The sequence below is a fragment of the Mus caroli genome, chromosome 1 (assembly GCF_900094665.2).
Source record: "Mus caroli chromosome 1, CAROLI_EIJ_v1.1, whole genome shotgun sequence".
NCBI classification, from domain to species: domain Eukaryota; kingdom Metazoa; phylum Chordata; class Mammalia; order Rodentia; family Muridae; genus Mus; species Mus caroli.
The window spans coordinates 16,784,304-16,794,735 of record NC_034570.1 but is presented as its reverse complement, the minus strand read 5'-3'; the positions used below and the strand labels follow the sequence as shown (position 1 = coordinate 16,794,735).

Sequence of the window (10,432 nt, the reverse complement as noted above, 5' to 3'; positions counted from 1 at the left end):
CAGATACAGCAAGTATTTCTACAACCAATCGCACAACTCACCCTGGTTTCAGTGTCAATCACAGAGTGAGCCCAGTCAACCTTGCCTGTTGTCAAGGAAGCAAACCGTTACCTGCCATTTCTAGTCCAGCTTATGGAAGCCATGTGATTAGCATTGTTGGAATCAGAGGAGATTTGTCTGTCCTTTTAAGAAGGGCATCATTGAAAGCACACTAACAAAGTTTGTATGGGTTTCCTACTTGATTTCACTAATGCCTTTGCTTGCTCCCTCCTCAGTTCCTCTTGGCTGAAAGGTTAGCATCCCACTTGCACTTACAAGAGGGTAAGTGCTCCTGCCTACCAGGCCAGCAGATGCAGTTCTCCACCCCTTCCTTGTCAACAAAGGCCACACACAGTCTGAAGGACTGAAACTGTGAGCCTGGTACCTTGGAGGGCAAGCTAGCCATTAATATTCACCCCCATAGGGATGAGAAACTGAGTCTCCCAGAGAGGGTCAGGTTTCCCAGAGACCATAGCAGACATTGAAAATAGGCAGGGGTCTCCAGATGGTTCTTCTGGTCCCTAAACTGCCTTGGACATTAAAGTTATAACTGGTCTTCACATGGCATGGTGGCCTCACAGGGGCGTGGGGGACAGGGAGATGCTCCTGAGAAGTATGGAGATCTATTGTAAACAACCCTCCCTGACATCCTTTTCACTACTAATGAACATGTTAAAGCCAAAACGATTGAGTGATTGAGTTTCTAGAAAAGACATAGAAATGAATGAGAAGGCTTAGAATAAGATGCATTTTATTTCAACACTGAGTGCATTCTGTCGGGACGCTGATGTGCTGAGAATAGAATTCCTTCTATGCAAACCCGCCTCACCCCCAATAATACAAATAAAACCCCTAATGTACAAAGTGACTTATAATTCATTAACACTCCCTGTGGCCCACGACAGGAATCCCATTGTCTGACAGGCTGCAGTTAACTTATTTAACTTATTTTACTCATAGTGTTTGGAATTGTCAAAAGCAGAAAATTGCAAGTCCCCAATTTCCAGATATAAAGAGACAAAGTGAATGAGCAGTAACAATGTATTAAAGAGCAGGATTAGCAAACAGAAATATCTAAATGAATTTGTGCATTAAATAAAAAGGCATTGGGGGGGTAAATAAACATTGCCAACGATTTTTAAATATTAGAGTGACATTATTTTCATTTCAATATAAGACATTTCCCATGTTTTTGAAATGATCACTTCAATGCAGGAACTTGCCGTGCCAGGCACAGTAGCATGCTGGGAGTTGGGCTCTCAGCTTCTCTAGATGCTAAAGCCACAGCAGGACAAGTCTCAGGATCATCATGAGGCTGAGTCAAAAGAAGAAGAGAGAGGGACAGTCACGCTGATGGACAGGCCTGCTGTGTACTGCCCTGTCATGTCCCTGTGCTGTGGGCTCTGAGGGCTCTGTCANAGCCCTTCTCAGAGGAAGCAAGGGGGACTCATTTTTCCTGTGNTCTAACTTCCCAGATGCAACTTGAAAATATTCCCTGAACAGATGAGAGAAACCAAACCTGCTGTTCTGAAAGGCTCAGATCAGGGCTTAAGGGAGAAAGGTCAGGGAGAAAGGTCAACTTCCAAAGACTACTGAAGATGAGCCACGGGGAAGGCCTAGTCAAGGTGCTGGAGAGCTGGCTCAGCAGTTAGGAGCACTTGCTGCTCTTCCAGAGGGCTGGAGTTCCGTTCCTGCACCCATGGCAGGTGTTTATAATAATAAATGACACGTAACTCAAGCTCCAAGGGATCCGATGAACTCTTCTGGTCTCTGTAGGCACCTGCATGCATGAGTGCGCGCGCGCGCGCGCGCGCACACACACACACACACACACACAGACACACACACCTTTTTAGTAAAGTAAAAATATTAAGGAATAATTCAGTGGGGACTTATGAGAGTATCAGGAACTAGGTCCTCTTTTCATAATTAATGACTTTTGATCCTTCCCAGTATCAAAGATCATCTTATGTCAGGGACAGAGCTGCAAAGTTGTCATTGGCTCTACTCCATACAAACAAATATAACTACACGAGATAAATACAGAGCCATGCTAGAAAATTCTACAGCAATAAAAGAACAATAAAACCATTCAGAAGGCTATAGCCCAGGGCAAAATACTACTAATGCTTGAAATATTTCCATCTTGTTTCTTGCCACAGATACTTTTAAACATTGGGTCAAATTATATTTGGTGTGTTTTGGTCCTGTTTCTATTTTATTATGATAGTATTAATTTCCAATGGCACTAACTAGTTTTTAAAACATGATAAATAAATGCCTGGTCAATATTCCATTAAATGGAAAAAAATTATATATCTCTTCTGGTGAATTTCTAGGCAGCTTTAGTTTTTCAGCTTACTATATTTTCTATTAGAAATACAACCACAGTGAACATTAGGCTTTGCTTAATTCCTTTTTGGAATAATTTCTGGAAAATGAAAATGTGTACCAAAGGGAGACAATGTTTGTGTCTTTCAACACACAAGAGCAGCTTCCAGGAGGAATTAGAAACATTTTCTCTATATTTCATTTGGTAATATGTATTTAACTTGGTGGATCGAGTCACATGATCTGAGCTGGGGATATAGCTCAGTGGCCGAGTATTTGTCTGGCATATGCAAGGCCCTGGGTTCAGTCCTCAGCACTGAAACTATAACAGGTAACTAACTAATAACTAGGCGTGGGGATGAGAAGTACTCCCCATGGGCTCATGTATTTGAACACTTGGTTCCCAGCTGGTGGCCCTGTTTGAAAAGGTCTCGACAGGAGTACGAAGTGGAACCTTGCTGGAACAAGTAGGTCACTAAGGGGTAGGCTTTGGGGCTGTACTGCCTAGCCATCTTCCTGTCTCTCTGTGTGGATAGAATTTGATCACTCTGTTTGCTGATTCCCAAGCCTGGGTCACCCAGTGATGCTTTGTGTTATATGACATGATGCATCTGCATCCCTTCTAGAACATCCCCCTGAAATAAACCATCTTGTCCTTGATTGTGCTTCCTGTTGGGGTATTCTGTCACCGTTACAAAAAATCAACTAATAGTGGTTGATTTGACTATGCTTGGCCCAGGGAGTGGCACTATTTGGAGGTATGGCCTTGTTGGAGGAAGTGTGTCATTGTGGGCTTTAAGACTCTCATTCTAGCTGCCTAGAAGTCTTCTCTTAGCAGCCTTCAGATGACAATGTGGAGCTCTCAGCTCCTTCAGCCCCATAATCTGTCTGGATGCTGCCATGCTCCAACCTTGATGATAATGGACTGTAAGCCAGCCCCAGTTAGATGTTGTCCTCATAAGAGTTGCCTTGGTCATGGTGTCTGCTCACAGCAGCAAAACTCTAACTAAGACATACGATAAACACCCAATCAAATAAATAAACAAATAAAGGAAATGCATATACTGGATCCTATTAAGAGAAAATAAAGGCTATTTATTTTCAAAAGATTATCTCCCTTCAAAATTCCATGACTTGGACTGTCACTGTCTAATTCTCTAAAAGGGCCCTAGATGAATTTACTGCTACCAGTGGATAAGCCAACTGAAGGTGAACTTAACTCTTTATTTTGATAAATATAAATACATATATCTGATTGAACACTAGAAAGTGCATCAGAGAGGACCATCGTCACACCAAAGACTGAGCCTATGGTGGCTTAAGTCTGCTATGTTAATACTTATCATAATAATTATTTGACTTTTCAAATGATCATTCTATTGTGTGTATATATTTATGTGTGTCTGTGTACATGCATGTGCCTACAGGGTTCAGAAGACATTGCCAGATTCCCGGGACCTGAAGGTATAGGTGGTTGTTAGCTACCTGATGTGGGTTCTGGAAAGCAAACCCAGTTCCTATTAGAAAGCTGTGAGTACTCAAGTGCTGGGCCTCTTCTCTAGCAAGAAAATTAATTCCTTTAAAAAATATATCTAGTTAGCTTTATTTGTGTAATAATGCTTTGCCTGTGTGCTTATATGTCCCTAGTGCACATGTAGGCCAAAAGAGAATGTTGGATCCCTTGGAACTGGAGTTACAGATGGCCGCCAGCCAAGCCTGGTCCTTTGCAAGAGTAGTAAGTGAGCCGTGTCTCCAGACCCATGGAAATTCTTCACAAAATTTGCCAGAGCTTTAGCAAGACTGGGCATATTCAGGGTGGCACTGCCACGGACTGTCACCACTCAGAAATGCTGGCACAGGAAAGCATAGATCAGAAGGGCTCTTACCTTAAGCCTGCAACTAGACCAGCAGGCATTACTTTCTTGGACCTCTTAAATCTCACACCCATTATGGTGGCCAGGAAGAAAGCTGTAACTGAAACCCAAATACCATGAATTAGAATGTCAAACATTATCAATGCTTGCTAGTCAAGAGACTAAAAAGCCAAGTACCTTGGGGATTGGGTGGAGTTTACCAATAGGCATGATCTTACTAAAGGCTGGAGAAACGAAAGTAGAAGGAAGCTAGCTTTGTTCTCTTAAGGCATCGCTGTACATAAAAGCTCTCTGTGCCCTGAATATGATGATGATGTAAGGCTATACAAAGGCATTTTCACAGCAACTTGAAAACCATATTAATTGTACACCTAGAAAAGCTACAAGAAAATCTTGTCATAATCCCAATGCCTTTTCTGACTTACTTTCCAGTAACATGCATTGTAAAGACATGAGGTAGAGGAAGTCTCTGAGTACAGTATTTCTTACCAGTTCTGTCTAGAAAGGAACAAGTGTTCTGTCCAGCCTTGACATGGACTCAGACACTTAACTTCGACAGTTCATTTCCTAGTAAGCCTGGCACAGAACATGAAGGGAACATCTTCCAGGTTCTTCCTCTGTAACCGGGGACAACATTTCACTTACACAATGACACTTTGACATCCCGTCTGTCATTGGAGACACGGTAGGCTCCGTAGCCAGCCAAAAGTCCAACAGAAAGCCCAGCAATCAGAGATGGAACTCCACCTGCAGGAGGGAGGGACAGAGGGAGAGAGGGATGGAGGGATAAAGGGAGGGAGGGAGAGGGAGATGGATAAAGGGAGAGAGAGGGAGAGGGAGAGGGATAAAGAGAGGGAGGGAGAGGGAGAGACTTTACATAGCTGGAAAAGCTGGAAAGATGACTTAGCAGTTGAGTGCAGCTCTTGCACGGCCTCCTTGGGCACTGACACTGATGTGTACTCCCCCCCCCACACACACAATTAAAAATAATGAAAATAAGTCTTCTGAAAACAAAGAAGGGAAAAAGAGAGGGAGGGAGGGAGAGAGGGAGGGAGAGAGAGAGGGAGGGAGGAAGGGAAGGAGGAACATTTGGCTTACCTCTTCGCTTATATCCCAAAACACTCCCAATTGTCACAAGGGCTGCATAACCAAAACCAATCAGGTCCATTGGTAAGGATGCAAGTCTAAAGAAAAAGCAAGGAGCGTGTGATCTGGTGTTTTGAAGAACAGATGTGTACGCTAATAAGCTAATGATAGTTATCCCACAAGTCTATGGGATTTCTTCGGCCCACTGAAGAAAGGAGGTTCAATCTGTACCTCTTGTATCATGCAGACACTATCTCCCATCTCATAACTCCAAATACACATGTGTTGGGGGTGGGGGTGGGGGTGGGGGTGGGGGCAGGGCACATCAGCCAATTCTGTGTTACCTGTCTTCAAGACCTGCTATGCCCTCAGCTGCTTAGATTCCAAATAAGACTTCTGCTCTGGTCCCGCAGACTAGACTTTTCAACTCATACTTGCTTAGAGTCCTGCAAAGCCCTCCTTCCCTCAACCAATGAGACACAGCTTACACCTGTGCCCATGATCCTCTGTACCCACTCAACCTCCGCTCTCAATCATGTCTTCGTCAACTCTTTGGACTTTGACTTTCCAGAGCTCATCAGGGAGTGGTTTCTGCCTTCCCTAAATAAGGATTTTTCTCTGACCATTTGCTTTGTTACTAACTCTCCAGTCAGTGGGCAAGACATCACTTGTAATCGATCATAAATCACCGTGTGTTATAATGGAGCCCTTTCCCCAAATTAACTGTTTGTTCTGTGAATCACAGAACAGGTAAAGAAACTCCAGTGGTGAGGTTTCCATTGAATCCCTCCCCTCAATTACCCAAGATGCAACAAAAATAAGATAGCCCCAGGAGTTAAGGAATTCGCTTATAGTTTAGTGGTTCTCAACGTATGGGTTGTAACCCTTTTGGGACAAAAACAACCCTTTCACAGGGGTCACCTAAGACCATCAGCATATCAGATACTTACATTACAACTCATAACATAGCAAAATTACAGTTATGAAGTAGAAATGAAAATAATTTTATGGTTGAGGGCTCACCACAACTTAAGGAACTATATGAAAGGGTCGCAGCATCAGGAAGCTTGAGAGTCACTGCCCTAGCTGGTTGTGGATCCATAGGCTATGTGTCCTTTTGTCCCTGTGTACCCCAGTAGTGAGGGATATAGATGAGATATGATGTAGTTGTTCAATTGGTAAATTATATATTGATTTATTTCTTAAAATATTTTCATTAATTCCTTGAGAATTTCATAGAATGTATTTTTAACATACCCCCTTCTCCCCGTCTAGATCTTTCTAGATTGTCCTTCTAGATCCATCCACTTTCTGATCCACCCAACTGTGTACTCCTGTACCCTTTTGTTCTACATCTTTCTCTCTCCCTCTCATAAAGTCTAACGTGTGTTGCTAAGATTCTCTTGTGTGGGGGGCCATGAGAGCAGCTAACCTATGAGCGGTCACATCCTTAAGGGAAACTGACTCACAGTCTCCCAGAATGGATCAAATACTCATAGGTCCTCAGGTAGGGGCTGGATTTTGTGTCATCTCCCCTTCTCCAAGGTAAGATTTTTGTCTGACTTTAGTGAGCACTGGGCTCATGTATGCTGTAAAAATTGCTGGGAGTTCAATTGTGCCTGTCGTGTATGGAAACACTGTCTGCTTGCCGTCATCTACGACTTCTGGCTTTACAGTCTTCCTAGACCTTCGTCCTCGGTGATCCCTGAGCCTTTTGGGGAAGGGTTTGACAGACAAGCCATTTAGAGCTTAGCACTCCTCAGTCTCAGTCTCTGGATGTTGACCAGTTGTGAATCTCTGTGCTAATTACTGACTACTGTAATACATGTCTGTGATAGGGCTCAAACATTCACTAATCTATGGGTATAGCTATAAATTATTAGAAATCATTCTAATATTATGTCCTCTTAGCAGAATAGCAGTAGGTTGTCCTCTAGGGCCTATGACCTTGGTAACCACAATATCTTGACATATTTATATCTTGCCATTTTTCCATCTACTTTTCCATAGGAAGAAATAATCATGTTGGTATGTATGAAAAACAGCAACAACAGTGTGTGGCATGTTCTGTACATTTATGAGTGTGTGTGAGTGTGTGTGTGTGAGTGAGTGTGTGTGTGTGTAACTGTGGGCTTTCCGACCAGTGCATAACTTCCCCTGAAATGACTCTGAGACTTAAGTATAGCTGTGAATAAACGCCTGGGTCATAAGCTTGGGCCCGTTACCAGCTAATTATCCATTTGCTCTATTCCAAGTCCTGCCATGTGCATGGCTGGTTCCCTGGTGTTCAGTTTCCTGTAACCTTCCTCCTCTGTGTCCCAGTGAATCTCCCACGCATGACTCTCACTTCCAGAAATCCTCTCCCTCTCCTCATCTTCTAATCCTCCCTCAGCTCATCGGCCAGTCAGCTTTTGATTGACAGGTGGATGTTTTTACACAGTGCACAAGGGATTGTCTCTACATGTGAGGATTTAACCCAGGTCTTGCACATACAACACGGGACTCTACTACTGAGCTACATCCCTGATTCTTATGGGCATTGCTTTAATTTCCTCACTGTTCCTCCTTCAGATGAACAGACTCAGACTGGCTCAGAAGAAGACTGAGACTGACTCAGAAGAAGGTCGGTGTTAAGCTGATCTTAGAGTCTAAGCTAAATCAAGTGTGGTACGTAGTTCATGCCTATAATCTCAGCACACACGAGGCTTTCCAGGAGTTCAAGGCCAACCTCCCCACATACTGAGTTCCTTGCCAGTCAAGATGCAGAGTAAGACAAACAGACAAACACCAAATACAGAGTAGAGGTGGTGGTGGTGGTAGGGAATGTTAAGAAAGGGAGGCAACAGTGAAAGACTCATTACATTTGCATGAAGAACTAACCTAGTAGATTTCATCTGTGCCCAAGGAGTGGCACAGATGCCTGAAGAAGAGATGGAGAGATGATGATGATGATGATTATGATGAAGATAATGATAGTGGATGGAGAGAAGGCTCAATAAATAAGAACACAGACAACTCGAGGCTTTCCAGGAGTTCAAGGCCAACCTCACCACAAACTGAGTTCCTTGCCAGTCAAGATGCAGAGTAAGACAAACAGACAAACACCAAATCCAGAGGACCAGGGTTCACTTCCCAGAACCCACATGGCAGCTCATGAGTCTCTGTAACTCCAGCCCCTTTGGATCTGATATGCTCTTCTGGCCTCTATGGGTCCCAGGCACTCTCTTGGTGTGCAGAAATACATACAGGTAAAATACCCCAAAACAAAAAAAAACAAAAACAAAAAAAAACCTCTCCACCAAACAAAAGCCCCCAGAAAACTAGAGAAGAAATGTGCTATGGTAAAAACAAAACAAAACCAAAAACCTAAGAAATGTGTAGAGAAAGAGCTGAAGCATGTGCACACACAGACACACAGACACAGTACTGGGTTGGGAACTCATGGGAACTACACCATGAGTACCAGGCCACTCAGCACTGCATAGTGAGACCCCCAGCTGTGGGAGTGGGGAGTACCTAATCAATTAAAACACATTTTAAAAGAAAGAAACAAATGGAAAAGGCCTTTCTTTCTTCCTTCCTTCCTTCCTTCCTTCCTTCCTTCCTTCCTTCCTTCCTTTCTCCCTTTAATTTTTTTTAAAGAAACAGCAATAGGGTAATGAAAAAGACAATTTTGAGCTTCAAGCATATAACTCCATATCACCACAGTCAAACACCACACAAGCTTTTATGAGGGCAGTGCTATCATTGTGAGTATTTCCTGGGCATGGAAACTAAGGTGCAGAGAAAGCAGGCAATGTCCAAACCACACTCAGCCAAGATTTCAGGATCAGAGAAGTCTCACCATAGGCGCATATGCAATCCCGCCCCTGAGAACAAGGGGTATCCAGCTGAACAAGGTGAACAACAGTGTGAGTGGTGGGCTTGAGATCTCCGTGGAGAGTTCTTCTGTTCAANCGCCCCACACCCTGTGACCACAGTGCACCATCCACCTGTGACTCACTCTCTTCTGTCCTGTGAGCATCTCACAGGAAGCCCCACGTAGTACTAGGTAGAAACTGGTCATACCATATACCTCAGCCTCCCTGACACTGAGGCTTACTAGCTGTGTCAAACCAGGTGCGTTCCTCAACTGCTCTGTGGTGCAGTTTCTGCATTTTAATAAAAGGAAATTAGAAATGTCTAGCTCACATGGTTACTTCCAAAATGAATTAGAGTGCCAGGATAGTGCCCGGCACTTACTAAGTGTTCAGGAAACATTAATTGTTCAAGGCACAGAAAGAAAAATCCCATGCGTTCTCACTTATACTACATGTCAATTAAAAATAAAGGTACACGTTAGAACAAACGTTAGCTGTGTGTGGTAATATCCTTCCCTTGATACTCCCATTTAAAAACCATTACTGTTTCAGCACACCAAGAAGACAACTGATGTAGAGCAAATCTGTCACCTGCACATTCAATGAGGCATATTTAAACCCCTTTGCACTCAACAAGTATTNACTGAGCATTGTCTTTGTGCAAGGCAGTAGGAAGCAGTTTTGAAAAGGTTNTAGACACAGGCTTGTCTACAGTACAACAGGGCAGGGAGAAGCAGATGGTGAATAGCCCCAAGGGGACAGGCATCTGTTGGACATTGGAGTCTAAGGATGGATGTCCAGGGAAGGCAGGGTCCCAGCTGGGATCTTGGGGAAAGCAGGAACNCGCATAGTAAGCCAGTGTTCCAGGCAGATGAATGAACATGTGCAGAGCCTTCCGGGAGTTAGCGAGCAAGCAAGGCATGTTTGTAAATAAAATGAAATGAAATGCAAAGGGTAGGGGGAGGACTGGGAGAGCTTGGTGAAGAATCTGAACCCTGTTTCCAGCACCTATGCTGGGCAGCTCACAACTGCCTGAGACTCTAGCAGGACATCTGATGACCTCCTTTGAACTCTGAGGCCAAGTGTGCACAGACCCACACAGAGACACACATGATTAAAAAATAATGACATGCCAGGCAGTGGTGGCCTTTAATCCCAGCACTTGGGAGGCGGAGGCGGAGGCGGAGGCGGAGGCGGAGGCGGAGGCGGAGGCGGAGGCGGAGGCGGGCAGATTTCTGAGTT

The 10,432-nt window shown here is 43.9% G+C and overlaps 1 protein-coding gene across 1 annotated transcript in view; it reads right to left on the bottom strand.

The window, feature by feature from the left end:
• Positions 1–773: 773 nt before the first annotated feature.
• The window catches only part of Tmem14a (transmembrane protein 14A), an 11,866-nt gene continuing 2,207 nt past the window's right edge, over positions 774–10,432 (bottom strand). The window contains exons 2-5 of the mRNA XM_021171626.1: positions 5,343–5,428; positions 4,890–4,991; positions 4,257–4,344; positions 774–1,354 (exon numbers count right to left, since the gene is read on the bottom strand). Of these exons, the coding sequence (XP_021027285.1) occupies positions 1,315–1,354; positions 4,257–4,344; positions 4,890–4,991; positions 5,343–5,412 (300 nt within the window). The 5' untranslated portion in view covers positions 5,413–5,428 and the 3' untranslated portion in view covers positions 774–1,314. The remainder of the gene's footprint in view (positions 1,355–4,256; positions 4,345–4,889; positions 4,992–5,342; positions 5,429–10,432) is intronic.